General features: G+C 39.4%; 2 protein-coding genes across 6 annotated transcripts in view; one reads left to right on the top strand and one right to left on the bottom strand.

Annotated features, from left to right (window-relative positions):
• The window catches only part of CB1H4orf46 (chromosome B1 C4orf46 homolog), a 95218-nt gene extending 81253 nt beyond the window's left edge, over positions 1-13965 (bottom strand). For 3 of the 5 annotated variants that reach the window (XM_047856466.1, XM_047856467.1, XM_047856469.1), the window contains exons 1-2: positions 13368-13963; positions 11540-11666 (exon numbers count right to left, since the gene is read on the bottom strand). In XM_047856466.1, the coding sequence (XP_047712422.1) occupies positions 11540-11666; positions 13368-13553 (313 nt within the window). In that variant the 5' untranslated portion in view covers positions 13554-13963. Of the gene's footprint in view, positions 1-10134; positions 11667-13367 lie in introns of those variants that run through there. The other 2 variants (XM_047856465.1, XM_047856468.1) reach the window with 2 other exon arrangements.
• Positions 13966-14031: 66 nt separating this feature from the next.
• ETFDH (electron transfer flavoprotein dehydrogenase) overlaps positions 14032-18229 on the top strand; it is a 33909-nt gene continuing 29711 nt past the window's right edge. Inside the window, exon 1 of the mRNA XM_047856444.1 lies at positions 14032-14295. Within this exon, the coding sequence (XP_047712400.1) occupies positions 14262-14295 (34 nt within the window). The 5' untranslated portion in view covers positions 14032-14261. The remainder of the gene's footprint in view (positions 14296-18229) is intronic.

Here is an 18229-nt window from a genome sequence, read left to right as displayed (position 1 = left end):
ATTTTTATCCATATTTAGAGCTCTCAAAAAATTAATCTATGGGCTCTTGGGTGGCTCAGTCAGGTAAGCGCTGACTCTTGATTTCAACTCAGGTCATGCTTTCATGGTTTGTGGGTTCGGGCCCCGCATCGGGCTGTGTGCTGACAGTGCAGGGCCTGCTTGGGATTCTGTCTCCCTCTCCTCTCTCTCTCAAAAACAAACTTTTTGTTTGTTTTTATTTATTTATTTTGAGAGAGACCACACAAGCGAGGGAGGGGCAGAGAGAGAGAGAGAGAGAGAGAGAGAGAGAATACTAATTTTGGTGTAAGAGACCCACAGGCAAATTTCATCTCAGCTTACTTCCTATTCTGTCTCTACAGACAGAAACAACATCACTTTCCTCAAAAGTTAATATTAAATAATGCTTATAAATCTCCTAGCATAGTGCCTAACTCAGAATTTTTGAAACACATTATTTGTAATACTAAAAATTTCATTACAGTGACTTTTACCCTCTTGAGGCCTTTTTTTTTTTTTTTTAAGAGAGAGAGAGCACAAACGACAGAGGGGGGCAAAGGGGGAGAGAGAGAGGGAGGGAGGGAGAGACAGAGAGAGAGAGAGAGAGAGAGAGAGAATGAATGAATCCCAAGCAGGCTCTGTGCTGAGCAGGATCATGGGATCATGACCCAAGCTGAAATCAAGAGTCAGATACTCCAGCGACTGACTGAGCCACCAAGGCACCCCAACCTCTTGAGGCTTTTAATTACATCAAAATACTGAGTTTTCCTCTAAGGTATATATAGAACTGGTAATGAGCTACTTAGTTAAGAAAACAATTTCTTAAGTCTTTAAGTAAATGTTTATGTTTTGAGCTCTTCCCCAACCCCTGCCATGAAGCAGAGCAAAAAGAAATACAAAAAGGGATGCTTTTTTAAAAAGCCACTGTTAAGGACAGCAGAGAATCTCTTGCTACAGAGATCAAGGGACTAAGGAACAGTCATGAGGAGCTGAAAAACGCTTTAAACGAAATGCAAAACAAAATGGAAACCACCACGGCTCGGATTGAAGAGGCAGAGGAGAGAATAGGTGAACTAGAAGATAAAGTTATGGAAAAAGAGGAAGCTGAGAAAAAGAGAGATAAAAAAATCCAGGAGTATGAGGGGAAAATTAGAGAACTAAGTGATACACTAAAAAGAAATAATATACGCATAATTGGTATCCCAGAGGAGGAAGAGAGAGGGAAAGGTGCTGAAGGGGTACTTGAAGAAATCATAGCTGAGAACTTCCCTGAACTGGGGAAGGAAAAAGGCATTGAAAGCCAAGAGGCACAGAGAACTCCCTTCAGACGTAACTTGAATCGATCTTCTGCATGACATATCATAGTGAAACTGGCAAAATACAAGGATAAAGAGAAAATTCTGAAAGCAGCAAGGGGTAAACGTGCCCTCACATATAAAGGGAGACCTATAAGACTCGTGACTGATCTCTCTTTTGAAACTTGGCAGGCCAGAAAGAATCGGCACGAGATTTTCAGTGTGCTAGACAGAAAAAATATGCAGCCGAGAATCCTTTATCCAGCAAGTCTGTCATTTAGAATAGAAGGAGAGATAAAGGTCTTCTCAAACAAACAAAAACTGAAGGAATTTGTCACCACTAAACCAGCCCTACAAGAGATCCTAAGGGGGACCCTGAGACAAAGTACCAGAGACATCACTACAAGCATAAAACATACAGACATCACAATGACTCTAAACCCGTATCTTTCTATAATAACAATGAATGTAAATGGATTAAATGCGCCAACCAAAAGACATAGGGTATCAGAATGGATAAAAAAACAAGACCCATCTATTTGCTGTCTACAAGAGACTCATTTTAGACCTGAGGACACCTTTAGATTGAGAGTGAGGGGATGGAGAACTATTTATCATGCGACTGGAAGCCAAAAGAAAGCTGGAGTAGCCATACTTATATCAGACAAACTAGACTTTAAATTAAAGGCTGTAACAAGAGATGAAGAAGGACATTATATAATAGTTACAGGGTCTATCCATCAGGAAGAGCTAACAATTATAAATGTCTATGCGCCAAATACCGGAGCCCCCAAATATATAAAACAATTACTCATAAACATAAGCAACCTTATTGAGAAGAATGTGGTAATTGCAGGGGACTTTAACACCCCACTTACAGAAATGGATAGATCATCTAGACACACGGTCAATAAAGAAACAAGGGCCCTGAATGAGACATTGGATCAGATGGACTTGACAGATATATTTAGAACTCTGCATCCCAAAGCAACAGAATATACTTTCTTCTTGAGTGCACATGGAACATTCTCCAAGATAGATCATATACTGGGTCACAAAACAGCCCTTCATAAGTTTACAAGAATTGAAATTATACCATGCATACTTTCAGACCACAATGCTATGAAGCTTGAAATCAACCACAGAAAAAAGTCTGGAAAACCTCCAAAAGCATGGAGGTTAAAGAACACCCTACTAACGAATGAGTGGGTCAACCAGGCAATTAGAGAAGAAATTAAAAAATATATGGAAACAAACGAAAATGAAAATACAACAATCCAAACGCTTTGGGACGCAGCAAAGGCAGTCCTGAGAGGAAAATACATTGCAATCCAGGCCTATCTCAAGAAACAAGAAAAATCCCAAATACAAAATCTAACAGCACACCTAAAGGAACTAGAAGCAGAACAGCAAAGGCAGTCTAAACCTAGCAGAAGAAGAGAAATAATAAAGATCAGAGCAGAAATAAACAATATAGAATCTAAAAAAACTGTAGAGCAGATCAACGAAACCAAGAGTTGGTTTTTTGAAAAAATAAACAAAATAGACACCTCTAGCCAGGCTTCTCAAAAAGAAAAGGGAGATGACCCAAATAGATAAAATCATGAATGAAAATGGAATTATTACAACCAATCCCTCAGAGATACAAACAATTATCAGGGAATACTATGAAAAATTATATGCCAACAAATTGGACAACCTGGAAGAAATGGACAAATTCCTGAACACCCACACTCTTCCAAAACTCAATCAGGAGGAAATAGAAAGCTTGAACAGACCCATAACCAGCGAAGAAATTGAATCGGTTATCAAAAATCTCCCAACAAATAAGAGTCCAGGACCAGATGGCTTCCCAGGGGAGTTCTACCAGACGTTTAAAGCAGAGATAATACCTATCCTTCTCAAGCTATTCCAAGAAATAGAAAGGGAAGGAAAACTTCCAGACTCATTCTATGAAGCCAGTATTACTTTGATTCCTAAACCAGACAGAGACCCAGTAAAAAAAGAGAACTACAGGCCAATATCCCTGATGAATATGGATGCAAAAATTCTCAATAAGGTACTAGCAAATCGAATTCAACGGCATATAAAAAGAATTATTCACCATGATCAAGTGGGATTCATTCCTGGGATGCAGGGCTGGTTCAACATTCGCAAATCAATCAATGTGATACATCACATTAACAAAAAAAAAGAGAAGAACCATATGATCCTGTCAATCGATGCAGAAAAGGCCTTCGACAAAATCCAGCACCCTTTCTTAATAAAAACCCTTGAGAAAGTCGGGATAGAAGGAACATACTTAAAGATCATAAAAGCCATTTATGAAAAGCCCACAGCTAACATCATCCTCAACGGGGAAAAACTGAGAGCTTTTTCCCTGAGATCAGGAACACGACAAGGATGCCCACTCTCACCGCTGCTGTTTAACATAGTGCTGGAAGTTCTAGCATCAGCAATCAGACAACAAAAGGAAATCAAAGGCATCAAAATTGGCAAAGATGAAGTCAAGCTTTCGCTTTTTGCAGATGACATGATATTATACATGGAAAATCCGATAGACTCCACCAAAAGTCTGCTAGAACTGATACAGGAATTCAGCAAAGTTGCAGGATACAAAATCAATGTACAGAAATCAGTTGCATTCTTATACACTAACAATGAAGCAACAGAAAGACAAATAAAGAAACTGATCCCATTCACAATTGCACCAAGAAGCATAAAATACCTAGGAATAAATCTAACCAAAGATGTAAAGGATCTGTATGCTGAAAATTATAGAAAGCTTATGAAGGAAATTGAAGAAGATTTAAAGAAATGGAAAGACATTCCCTGCTCATGGATTGGAAAAATAAATATTGTCAAAATGTCAATACTACCCAAAGCTATCTACACATTCAATGCAATCCCAATCAAAATTGCACCAGCATTCTTCTTGAAACTAGAACAAGCAATCCTAAAATTCATATGGAACCACAAAAGGCCCCGAATAGCCAAAGGAATTTTGAAGAAGAAGACCAAAGCAGGAGGCATCACAATCCCAGACTTTAGCCTCTACTACAAAGCTGTCATCATCAAGACAGCATGGTATTGGCACCAAAACAGACACATAGACCAATGGAATAGAATAGAAACCCCAGAACTAGACCCACAAACGTATGGCCAACTCATCTTTGACAAAGCAGGAAAGAACATCCAATGGAAAAAAGACAGCCTCTTTAACAAATGGTGCTGGGAGAACTGGACAGCAACATGCAGAAGGTTGAAACTAGACCACTTTCTCACACCATTCACAAAAATAAACTCAAAATGGATAAAGGACCTAAATGTGAGACAGGAAACCATCAAAACCTTAGAGGAGAAAGCAGGAAAAGACCTCTCTGACCTCAGCCGTAGCAATCTCTTACTGGACACATCCCCAAAGGCAAGGGAATTAAAAGCAAAAGTGAATTACTGGGACCTTATGAAGATAAAAAGCTTCTGCACAGCCAAGGAAACAACCAACAAAACTAAAAGGCAACCAACGGAATGGGAAAAGATATTCGCAAATGACATATCGGACAAAGGGCTAGTATCCAAAATCTATAAAGAGCTCACCAAACTCCACACCCGAAAAACAAATAACCCAGTGAAGAAATGGGCAGAAAACATGAATAGACACTTCTCTAAAGAAGACATCCGGATGGCCAACAGGCACATGAAAAGATGTTCAGCGTCGCTCCTTATCAGGGAAATACAAATCAAAACCACACTCAGATATCACCTCACGCCAGTCAGAGTGGCCAAAATGAACAAATCCGGAGACTATAGATGCTGGAGAGGATGTGGAGAAACGGGAACCCTCTTGCACTGTTGGTGGGAATGCAAATTGGTGCAGCCGCTCTGGAAAGCAGTGTGGAGGTTCCTCAGAAAATTAAAAATAGACCTACCCTATGACCCAGCAATAGCACTGCTAGGAATTTATCCAAGGGATACAGGAGCGCTGATGCATAGGGCCACGTGTACCCCAATGTTCATAGCAGCACTCTCAACAATAGCCAAATTATGGAAAGAGCCTAAATGTCCATCAACTGATGAATGGATAAAGAAATTGTGGTTTATATACACAATGGAATATTACGTGGCAATGAGAAAAAATGAAATATGGCCTTTCGTAGCAATGTGGATGGAACTGGAGAGTGTGATGCTAAGTGAAATAAGCCATACAGAGAAAGACAGATACCATATGGTTTCACTCTTATGTGGATCCTGAGAAACTTCACAGGAACCCATGGGGGAGGGGAAGGAAAAAAAAAAAAAAAGAGGTTAGAATGGGAGAGAGCCAAAGCATAAGAGACTTAAAAACTGAGAACAAACTGAGGGTTGATGGGGGGTGGGAGGGAGGAGAGGGTGGGTGATGGGTATTGAGGAGGGCACCTTTTGGGATGAGCACTGGGTGTTGTATGGAAACCAATTTGTCAATAAATTTCATAAAAAAAAAAAAAAAAAAAAAAAAAAAAAAAAAAAAAAAAAAAAAGAAATAGAAAGGGAAGGAAAACTTCCAGACTCATTCTATGAAGCCTGTATTACTTTGATTCCTAAACCAGACAGAGACCCAGTAAAAAAAGAGAACTACAGGCCAATATCCCTGATGAATATGGATGCAAAAATTCTCAATAAGATACTAGCAAATCGAATTCAACGGCATATAAAAAGAATTATCCACCATGATCAAGTGGGATTCATTCCTGGGATGCAGGGCTGGTTCAACATTCGCAAATCAATCAACGTGATACATCACATTAACAAAAAAAAAAGAACCATATGATCCTGTCAATCGATGCAGAAAAGGCCTTTGACAAAATCCAGCACCTTTCTTAATAAAAACCCTTGAGAAAGTCGGGATAGAAGGAACATACTTAAAGATCATAAAAGCCATTTATGAAAAGCCCACAGCTAACATCATCCTCAACGGGGAAAAACTGAGAGCTTTTTCCCTGAGATCAGGAACACAACAGGGATACCCACTCTCACCACTGTTGTTTAACATAGTGCTGGAAGTTCTAGCATCAGCAATCAGACAACAAAAGGAAATCAAAGGCATCAAAATTGGCAAAGATGAAGTCAAGCTTTCGCTTTTTGCAGATGACATGATATTACACATGGAAAATCCGATAGACTCCACCAAAAGTCTGCTAGAACCGATACGTGAATTCAGCAAAGTTGCAGGATACAAAATCAATGTACAGAAATCAGTTGCATTCTTATACACTAATAATGAAGCAACAGAAAGACAAATAAAGAAACTGATCCCATTCACAATTGCACCAAGAAGCATAAAATACCTAGGAATAAATCTAACCAAAGATGTAAAGGATCTGTAGGCTGAAAACTATAGAAAGCTTATGAAGGTAATTGAAGAAGATTTAAAGAAATGGAAAGACATTCCCTGCTCATGGATTGGAAGAATAAATATTGTCAAAATGTCAATACTACCCAAAGCTATCTACACATTCAATGCAATCCCAATCAAAATTGCACCAGCATTCTTCTCGAAACTAGAACAAGCAATCCTAAAATTCATATGGAAACACAAAAGGCCCCGAATAGCCAAAGGAATTTTGAAGAAGAAGACCAAAGCAGGAGGCATCACAATCCCAGACTTTAGCCTCTACTACAAAGCTGTCATCATCAAGACAGCATGGTATTGGCACAAAAACAGACACATAGACCAATGGAATAGAATAGAAACCCCAGAACTAGACACACAAACGTATGGCCAACTCATCCTTGACAAAGCAGGAAAGAACATCCAATGGAAAAAAGACAGTCTCTTTAACAAATGGTGCTGGGAGAACTGGACAGCAACATGCAGAAGGTTGAAACTAGACCACTTCCTCACACCATTCACAAAAATAAACTCAAAATGGATAAAGGACCTGAATGTGAGACAGGAAACCATCAAAACCTTAGAGGAGAAAACAGGAAAAGACCTCTCTGACCTCAGCCGTAGCAATCTCTTACTCGACACATCCCCAAAGGCAAGGGAATTAAAAGCAAAAGTGAATTACCGGGACCTTATGAAGATAAAAAGCTTCTGCACAGCCAAGGAAACAACCAACAAAACTAAAAGGCAACCAACGGAATGGGAAAAGATATTCGCAAATGACATATCGGACAAAGGGCTAGTATCCAAAATCTATAAAGAGCTCACCAAACTCCACACCCGAAAAACAAATAAACCAGTGAAGAAATGGGCAGAAAACATGAATAGACACTTCTCTAAAGAAGACATCCGGATGGCCAATAGGCACATGAAAAGATGTTCAGCGTCGCTCCTTATCAGGAAAATACAAATCAAAACCACACTCAGATATCACCTCACGCCAGTCAGAGTGGCCAAAATGAACAAATCAGGAGACTATAGATGCTGGAGAGGATGTGGAGAAACGGGAACCCTCTTGCACTGTTGGTGGGAATGCAAATTGGTGCAGCCGCTCTAGAAAGCAGTGTGGAGGTTCCTCAGAAAATTAAAAATAGACCTACCCTATGACCCAGCAATAGCACTGCTAGGAATTTATCCAAGGGATACAGGAGTACTGATGCATAGGGCCACTTGTACCCCAATGTTCATAGCAGCACTCTCAACAATAGCCAAATTATGGAAAGAGCCTAAATGTCCATCAACTGATGAATGGATAAAGAAATTGTGGTTTATATACACAATGGAGTACTACGTGGCAATGAGAAAGAATGAAATATGGCCCTTTGTAGCAACGTGGATGGAACTGGAGAGTGTGATGCTAAGTGAAATAAGCCATACAGAGAAAGACAGATACCATATGGTTTCACTCTTATGTGGATCCTGAGAAACTTAACAGGAACCCATGGGGGAGGGGAAGGAAAAGAAAAAAGAAAAAAAGAGGTTAGAGTGGGAGAGAGCCAAAGCATAAGAGACTCTTAAAAACTGAGAACAAACTGAGGGTTGATGGGGGGTGGGAGGGAGGAGAGGGTGGGTGATGGGTATTGAGGAGGGCACCTTTTGGGATGAGCACTGGGTGTTGTATGGAAACCAATTTGACAATAAATTTCATATATTAAAAAATAAATAAATAAAATAAATAAAATAAAAAGCCACTGTTAAGATGAACTTCTCTGTGGGCCACACATGACAACAAAAACTGTCAACAGAGCTGAGCTGTGGGGATACCAGTCTGCTGACACTAGCAGCTATGAGTTTTAGTGATGAGGAATGAACCTAAAGTGTCCACAGAAGCCTCACCTCCTGAAATCAGGGGTTAACCTAAGCTGACTACAATTCAACAAAATTATAAATCAACTAAGATGGTTCTTCTTTTCTATCATAAAAACATACATGGTGGGGAGAGGAAGTCACACACACAAAAATCAAAGTAGTACAGATCAAACTTATGATACAGCTATAACAGAAAAAGTTATAGGGGACCTTAGCATAGGGCTAAGCAAACAAATCAGAATACAATATGGAGCTCAGAACCAAACACTTACAGGGTAATTGAATGACAGATGTAGCATTTGAAATACTGATACTTGAAGGAACAGCAACAGACATACAAAAATAAACAAGATCCCAAAATTGCACCATAAGCAAAAGTTAATCAGACGAATAAACACCTCAACATTAAAAACAAAAATTTAACTTTTGGAAAGACATAAAGGAGAGTATCTTTATAACATTTCCTATACAAGCCCCAGAAAGCACTATTATGAAAAATTGGTAAGATTCCATTAAAATTAAAAGCCTTTATTTAAGAAAACTCCACACTCAAATACAAAGATAAACCACAAGCTACAATAGGTAGTTGAAACACAGAGAACAGGGGCGCCTGGGTGGCGCAGTCGGTTAAGCGTCCGACTTCAGCCAGGTCACGATCTCGCGGTCCGTGAGTTCGAGCCCCGTGTCGGGCTCTGGGCTGATGGCTCAGAGCCTGGAGCCTGTTTCCGATTCTGTGTCTCCCTGTCTCTCTGCCCCTCCCCCGTTCATGCTCTGTCTCTCTCTGTCCCAAAAATAAATAAACGTTGAAAAAAAAAAAATTAAAAAAAAAAAAAAGAAACACAGAGAACAGGTCATTAGTTAGTATTCAATATATGGAACACCTACAAATTGATAAGGAAAAGACAAAACCTAATAGAAAAATGGACAAAGGTATGGCCTCAGAAATCACACACTGCATTTCTTCAATCTCCTAGTAGTTATTAAAGTCAGCACTATTCAACATGTGAGACTATACAAGGGCATGAATACCAGGAGGGTGACCATTGTGGCCATCTGGAGGCTAGCTACCACATACACAAAAAAGTATTTTGTAGTGCTTTAAAAACATACACATGTATTAAAAACATAAAAACACAAACTAGAATATACACCACCTCCAGGACAATGGTTACCTCTGGGGAGAGAAGGGGTGGGATCAAAGAGGTAGCAAAAGTTTCAAATGTATCTGACATTTACAAACATAGATCTGAAGAAAGTATAGCCAAATGCTAACATTTATTTATTTATTTAAATGTTTATTTATTCTTGAGAGAGAAAGCAAAAGCGGGGAGGGGCAGAGAGAAAGAGGGACAGAAGAGCCAAAGATCTGTGCTGTCCACACAGAGCCCGATGCGGGGCTCAAATCCACGAACTGTGAGATCAAGACATGAGCTGATGTCTGGACGCTTAACAGACTGAGCCACCCAGCTGCCCCAAATGCTAATATTTATTAAATCTGTATGGTAGGGATATATTCTTTAATCATTCACTTTTCCTGTTATGTTCGAAATATTTCAACAAAAAGTTTTAAAATAATGAACCCAAAGAAATGGAAATAAAATTTGCTTTGAATAAGTTTATTTTCATACATTTTAAAAATTGCAATTTTCGTGACATGTAAGAAAAATATTTTTCTAATATGAAAATAAGTATCTCTTTGGTATAGAAGCACACCATTTGTGTTATCTTTAACTAAAAAGAAAAAATTTTAAAAAAAAAGGGGACCAAGAACTCTGACCTAATATACTCAATGAAACTATTCTTTGCCCATCCGTTTGTCCCCTTTCATAACCCCACTGTGGGTCTTTAGAATACATATCTGTACACAACTCCATAACTACAAAGAACTAAGATGCATTATCAAAGATGTCTAGAAATTACGGAAAATTAGTTGGCTTAATTGTCGACACAAACCACCAAAGAGAGACAGGGAGAATATAAGATATTGAACAAGTAAAGTAGAACATTGTCAATAAAGTCAAATTATATGCAAGCAATCACATCATTTAAATTTGTTGGCTTAAAAACACAGTAATTTCTTTAGAATTATATTTAGAATTTAAATTATCATGTGCAAAGCTCAAATAGTAATAGTACAGAGCCATAATTTTGACAAGGCACTTTAAAGAGAACAACCAAACATACAACATCAAAAAGAGTTAACCTGAGAAATAAACAAGGAAAAAATATAAACATTCTTTCTAGACAGGCTTTCATTTTCTGAAATAAAAGCTTTTTAGAAAGCATCATAAAGGATAAAAAAATATTTATCATATATTTTAAAAAGTTGTCCTCCAAGTTCAAATTCTTGTAAAAAAAAAAAAAAGAGAGAGATTGTATTCCTTCAAGTCAGTGAGGTTCTGAGTCAAATACTTTTTTAGAAAAACAATTACAATTTTCATGGTAAAAACAGGAACAAAAAAAAAACAGCTTTTAACTGTACTGTCAACTCTTTTATTCAACAAACATTTACTGATTGCTGTGTGACACAGTTGTTCTAGGTGCTGGAGATAAACAAGACACAATCATTAGTTCCAGGGACCTTGGCCTAGTGGCACTGGACCAACATTGGTAGCCTTAAAGTTACCTCCCTAGGTCTGTAAAATAAAGCTCAACTTCAAACTCTGGCATTCTTGGCATCTTCTTGCAAATCAAATAGAATAATGATTTAACTATTTTTTTTTCTGCCATTAAAACTATAGATAACAATATCTACTGATGAAATTAACTTCCATAAAAGATGCTATGAAAGTTTAGAGGACAGAAAGTATTTAAAGATAAATATTGCCAACATCAAACATAACATCAGTATTCTGCTTTCACAAAAGTGAAGGAAACCAAAAAAATTTCATTCTGAATACACAGAACTACTGGAGACTACCTTATACTTATGGTACACGTGCAAATATCATCAATGAGGAAGTAGGAATTATTACACAGCCAAATCAGTTGTCAGGCTTCAAAGAATCATAACCTTCTTTCAAGAGGTCCCTCCATGTTTTAAGGAAACGTGCATTTTCTGTACATTTGAAGGCAAGCTCTTCCACTTGAGCTGATACTGCAGATGTGGCTTCAAGAAGTTTGGTTAATGAAAATGCTGCCTGAAATTTAAAAAGAAAGAAAGAAAGAAAGAAAGAAAGAAAGAAAGAAAGAAAGAAAGAAAGAAAGAAAGAAAGAAAAGAGAAACAACAGAAGTTTATTTTTAAGATTTTCATCTCATTTTATAAATAGTCTAAAAATAGCTTAAAACCTTGACTCCATTGCCTAAGTTATTTTCCTTAAAAGTAACAAAAAAATCTTCAAACGAAAATACCAGCTCTTTCAGGGAACCCAAGAAATTCTTTCATATGAAGTAAGCTTTGAGGAAATATGTCTGCTGGAAAGGCATCCATTATGCACCAAACATAACAAATCAGTATTTTTTTTTTAACTGAAAATACACTAGGGGTGCCTAGCTGTCTCAGTCCATAGAACATGAAACTCTTCATCTGGGGGTTGAGTTCAAGTCCCACTTTGGGTGTAGAGATAACTTAAAAAAAAAAATCTTTAAAAGAAAAAAAGAAAAAAGAAAGTAAAAAAAAAAAAAAATACACTAGAATCTCATTTAACTCAACAAGAGGACTTGGATCCCTTGACACTAAGGACCAGAAGTATCTGAAGAAGGACTTACAGACTTACTTCATCATAAACAACTCACTAAAAAATAAAAAACTCACTGATATTTAGTAACAAGGGCAGCGCTCCACTAATTTTACCTGTGAACGCTATTTAAACCGTGAAAATATATACAACAAAGAATAGATACTCTGAGCTGACATATATGAACAAAATCAAAATGAACAAAATCAAGCATACAGAAATGTTTTCTTCACCTATAATATAGAATAACACTGTTCCTACACTAACACATCAGCAGTCCAGTCTACATATTCTCTTGAAACCAGTCTTGTTCAGCAAAAACACTGTTTTGTTCACCATTTTAGTCATCTTTAAACAAGCAAACAAACAAATACTTGTTAAGATAATCGAGTTCATTATCCAGTTTCCAGTCTGCACAACAGGGTCTATTCCACAAAGTTCTCCCAGGAGGATCACACCCTACATACCTCATTCACTTGACCCATCCAAGAGTCTTTTTATACTGAAACTCCGGTGATGGGTGAGTAGGTGGGTGTGCGCGCCACTGGGAATTCGCAATTCAACAGAAACCATACTATGCATTCTAGCAATCATAGGGAGGGGTTTTTGACCTAACCTTTAATGAAACCCAATCTAGACTACAAGCGCAGTTAAGTAATCCCTCCAAACTGGGTCCAGCGCACAGCAAGCCTAAAACAGACAATAATAGCATTGCCAGCTGGCTCTGGCAGGTGGCCAACTAGAGCAGCGGGATCTTAAGTCCCAAGGAAAGAAATCACAGCCTGATTCTAAGCACCAACAGGCAACAAGGAGAGCACAGACACCGCCTGCACAAGTCGGCGCAGTAGAGCAGAACGGTTTCAGGTTACAGAGGGTGATTGAAACCAGAAGGCGAGACTGAAAGAAAATAGGGGTGGGGCGGTGGAGGGATCACCCCTTATTCCTCAACACTAAATCTAAAGGCGGAATTCTCATAGATGGGGGACAAAGGGCCTTGGGTCGCCAGTTTACTCAACCCATCCCCCAGCCCATACTCTGAAAGGGCAGAAGCGCGAGACGCGCGGGACTGGGTGCGCGGACTCCTGGTCCTTTTCTCCCTTGCACCGCCACAGTCTGTCTTCCAAAAAGGGCTGAATGGGGGGGACCTGTCTGCCAACACTCACATCTCCGATCTGCAGCTCCACTTCCTCCAGCGGGTCCACTGTTCGGCTGCTGCTTCTGTTTGGAACTGGCCAGCCCAAACTCACTGGGACGCCGGGGGAAGATGTTGACGAGGCGTCTGAAGACGAGGGAGACGAAGGAGGTGGCGGGGGCGGCGAAGAAATCCGCACGTCCTCAGGGTTTGCCATTGAGCGGGGCTGGGACTGCAGAATCCGACCTTAGCAGCCGAACCGACACCAACAGTCTTTCAAACTGCTCGCGCCCAACGCCCAGAAGCCCCGCCTCGTCCCGGCCGCAATCCCGCCCAGTATGCTAGTGGGTCTCTAGCCAAATCCGCGGATACCAGTCATTTTTTCGGGACAGCCAATCAAATGTCAGTTAATTCACCTTGGGTAGCTCAACGCTCCTGCGCAAACTTCCAGTCAGGATCAGAAGACGCTTGAGCAGAGGACTACAACTCCCAGAATGCCGTATGCATCGCACCGCCTCCCACTGCTTTTGATGCGAGCGCATTACACTACCGGATCTGTGGGTCTCTCTCACAAGACCCCGGAGGCCTCACCACGCCTTGGTGAGACGCAAACTCAGAACCAATCCTCAGCCTGAAGCCGGGGGCGGGCTGGGACTTAGAGTCTCTTTCCTTTTCCTCTTTCGGAACGTGACCCGGAAGTCTCTGCTGGCCATCGCGTCCATGCGTGGCGCCGGCGCAGAGCGAGAAAGAGGCGGGAACAGGGTGAAGCCACAGTGTTGGGCCGAACTCTAGGCGAACTTCAGCGGAGGTGTTGGTCCTTCTTGGCAGGTGATGGCGCCCCCCGCGGCCTAGAGGTCCAGCGCCCGCGGCGAGCCACAGACAGCCCTTCCGTTGTGTCCCACCGACAGTCCTGGGAACAGTGAATATGTTGGTGCCGCTAGCCAAGCTGTCCTGCCCGGGTGAGAGAGAACTCCGGGCGGGGATAAATGGAGGAAGGTCGAGGAGTCAGGGCGAAAAGGACAGGGCCACACCTGGGGCGGGGGAGGGGGGGGTGCGGCTGGACACCTACCTCTCTCCCCCGGCTCTCCTGGCGTTCACTGGTTAAACTAGGACGAAGGCCACGCTGTCTGCGCCTGGTAATGGACCCTAAATTCCTCCCCATTGAGTTGCCCCAATTGGAAGAATTAACAACTAGGTTAAAGGTCGTGGGCTGAGGAACCTTGTCAACATGACCCTCCGGTGGACTCCTGAACCGAATATTCCCAAATCCTGGTCCTAAAACTCTTATCCCATAGCTCAGGTGTTATATGTTGCATTGTTTTAAATGGATAAAATAATATTTGCACAGTTTTTCTTCTTGGTCGTGTACTGACTTTCGTCTTTGCACCCAGCCTAGTCCATTCTTAAGAATTTGAAGTCCGATCTGTCACATCATGATTAACATCCATGTGCTGCCCCAAGTCACCAGATTACATCTGGAGCCAGAAATTTTTCTACATTGTCTAAAATTAACTTTAAAGGCTTACCGTGTTATGGGTGCTCCTAGAACCATCATGATGATTTGTGAAAATACCTCATTACCTTCCCTTTCTCTTAAGTAAAAATAATAATAATAATAATGCAGTTGAATGGTCTTTGGTTGGTTTTACTTAAAAACAAAAAAAGTTTAAAAATTCAAAAAACTTCACTGCAGAATCTTGAATTTTCTCACAGTTGTCTTAATTTTTTAATCTTTTATTTAATTTTTGGTTATGGAATAAACAAGCATACATACTGCAGATTCACGGATGTTCTTATTATGTGCATTTTATGAAAGTAGAATTTTGTCAGATTTGGCTACCATATGTTAAATTGGAATTTTGTTTAAAGTTCCTGTTACTCATACATGTATTACTACACCTAATATGTAGATATGCTTTATGTTTTGTGGAATATCAAAGTAGTCAGATACTATCTACCCTACTGCCTAATTTAGCTGAAACCATTCTTGGGCCAAGCCTTAACCAAATTCCACCACAATCAGCATTTCCATTTTCCATGGATACTTAAATCATTGCCATTTTCATAGCTCAGTGTTAGCACTACTGGCAACAAAGAGATGGACACAAATGTGTTGGCAGTGATGTTATGAGTTCAATGGACTTTTTGACCTTCTCTACCAAAATTCAGCCAAGTTGCCTAATGGTTCAGATGTTTAAAGTGGAGTACCAGATTTGTTTTCAGAAAAAGAGTAAAGGTCATGACTTTTTAATTTTTATCCCCTGGGGAAAATCAAACTATGCAATTCCAAATATTCTCAAGAAAACCACTGGCTATGTAAGCAATAGAATTAGTTTTGTCTGATACCAGGTCATCAGTTTGCAGCAGCAAATAATAACTTCTATACACTAAACTACAATTCATCACAAAACAAAGATTTTTAATATCTTTTAATAATACAAATAATTATTTAATAAATATTCTTTTGAATAATAATAATGCTCTATTTGAACTGAACTCTAGAACTGAATTCTCCTGTAATATCTTTATTTATGTATTTTAGATACATTTTTTTCAAGATTTAGGATATGTGAAAAGTTACCTAATAGTTAAAACATTATTCCCAATATTAAAATTTTTAGTACGCCTCTGTAAGTAGAGAAAATTGGTTTCCTTGCCACTGTTTTTAAGATTATCAAAAACATTTATTTTTGAGAGAGAGAGAGCACATGCACAAGTGGAAGAAGGGCAGAGAGAGAGAGGGAGACACAGAATCCGAAATAGACTTCAGGCTCCAAGCTGTCAGAACAGAGCCCATCCCGGGGCTTGAACCCACAACCATGAGATCATGACCTGAGCCAAGGTCAGATGCTTACCCGACTGAGCCACCTGGGTGCCCCAAGATATTTTTTAGTGTTTAAAAGTCCTTAGAGTTCAGCCACTATACATCTCTTTCCTTCCTGTTTCCCACAGTCTTTACTTATTGATTTTCTGAGGCCAGATTTTTGCTTTAAAAAAATATTTTATTGGAAAGAATAAATCATAAAAATATGCTAGTTCTGCAATTAGGTACTAAAAAATAATTAGACTATGCCAGGTAATTATCTCTCCATGTAATTAGAAAATAAAGGAAAAAAAAAATCTTGTTTTCATCACAGCACAGTTTCTATTCACAAATCATTCCAAATCCAATCATAGTCTCAGACAGAGCTTGACTGATGTTGGAAGGATTGAGACTGAGCTTGAGTGGGATCATCTGAATGCCTATTTATCTACTGTAAATGGGGATGAGCTGCCCCACAATTTTCATAAGGTCATGAAGGGTAAGATGTATTAAAATTGAAAATTCTTGTTTTTTAATTTTTAAGTTGATTTACTTTGAGAGAGGGAGAGCACATGAGTGCACAGGCACGCACAAGCAGGGGAGAGCAGAGAAAGAGATAATCCCCAGCATCAGGCTCTGCACTATCAGCACAGAGCCCGAGACCAGGCTCAGTCCCATGAACCCTCAGATCATGACCTAAGCTGAGATCAAGTAGGATGCTTAACTGACTGAGTCACCCAGGCACCCCTAAAATTGAAAATTTTGAACTGTTCAGTATGTCCATTAAAATGTAAATTTTATTGTATATTTCAAATCCATGTAAAAGTCTTTGTTGATCTTTACTAATTATTTGTTATAGCCCATATTTAGAAACTTATTTTTGGGATGTCTAGCTGACTCAGTCAGTAGAGCATGTGACTCTTTATATCGGGAGTGTGAGTTCGAGCCCTACATTGGGTGTAGAGTTTACTTAAAAATAAAATCTTAGGGGCGCTTGGGTGGCTCAGTCAGTTAAGTGTCTGACTTCAGCTCCAGTCATGATCTCGCAGTTTGTGGGTTCAAGCCCCATGTCCCGGGCTCTGTGCTGACAGCCCAGAGCCTGGAGCCTGCTTCAGATTCTGTGTCTCTCTCTCTGCCCCTCCCCCCCCTTCTCTCTCTCTCTCTCTCTCTCTCTCTCTCTCTCTCAAATAAACATTAAAAAAAATTAAAAAACATAAAATAAAATCTTAAAAGAAAAAGAAACTTGTTCATTTGCAGATAGATGCTTCCTTATAAGAGACAAGTTAAAAACTAGGAAAGGCCTCATTATTATTGTTATCGCTGTATAACCCAAGTTACTTTTTGGAAATTAAACCACAGATTTGCAGGTTCCTGCAAATTACAGTGAAAATTGTAACTAGGAAGATATCTATTTAGTTATCAAATATGTATTAGCCCCTTGCTTTTTGTAAGAGTTATACTAGATCATATATCATAGGATTTCCAAGGCAAAGACTGACCATAAACTTTAGAGCTGATGGGGTGAGCAGAGTTAGAATAACATGCTGAATGTTTCGTTGCTGTTAATGAATTCAAACACAATGTAAACAGACTCCAAAACCTATGCACTTAACCACTGCTTTTTTCCATGTTGCCCTTTTCTATTTGTTTTGTTTTTAATTAATAAACTTAGTTTTGGGGGGGCAGTTTTAGGTTTAAAGAAAAGTTGAGCAGAAAATACACAGAGTTTCCATATAACTTTCCCCCATTCCCCATTAACATCTGGTATTGGCGGTACATTTGTTACAATTGGTGAACCAATTTTGATACATTGTTAAATTAGAGTTCATTCTTTGTATTGTACATTTTATGTGCATTTGACAATGTGTAATGACATGTATCCACCATTAGTTACATTATTGTATAGAATAGTTTACCCCCAGATCCCCTGTGTTCCACATATTCATCCCTTCTTCTCTCTTCCAGAACCCATGGCAACCACTGATTTTTTTGTAATGTCTCTATAATTTTATCTATAGAATGTCACGTAATTGAAATCATGCAGTATGTAGACTGGCATTTTCAGATTGCCTTCTTTTAATATGCATTTA

Source organism: Prionailurus viverrinus, chromosome B1, assembly GCF_022837055.1.
Source record: "Prionailurus viverrinus isolate Anna chromosome B1, UM_Priviv_1.0, whole genome shotgun sequence".
In the NCBI taxonomy this organism is placed as follows: domain Eukaryota; kingdom Metazoa; phylum Chordata; class Mammalia; order Carnivora; family Felidae; genus Prionailurus; species Prionailurus viverrinus.
Note: the sequence above shows the minus strand (reverse complement) of the source record. Positions and strands in the feature narration are given on the sequence as shown.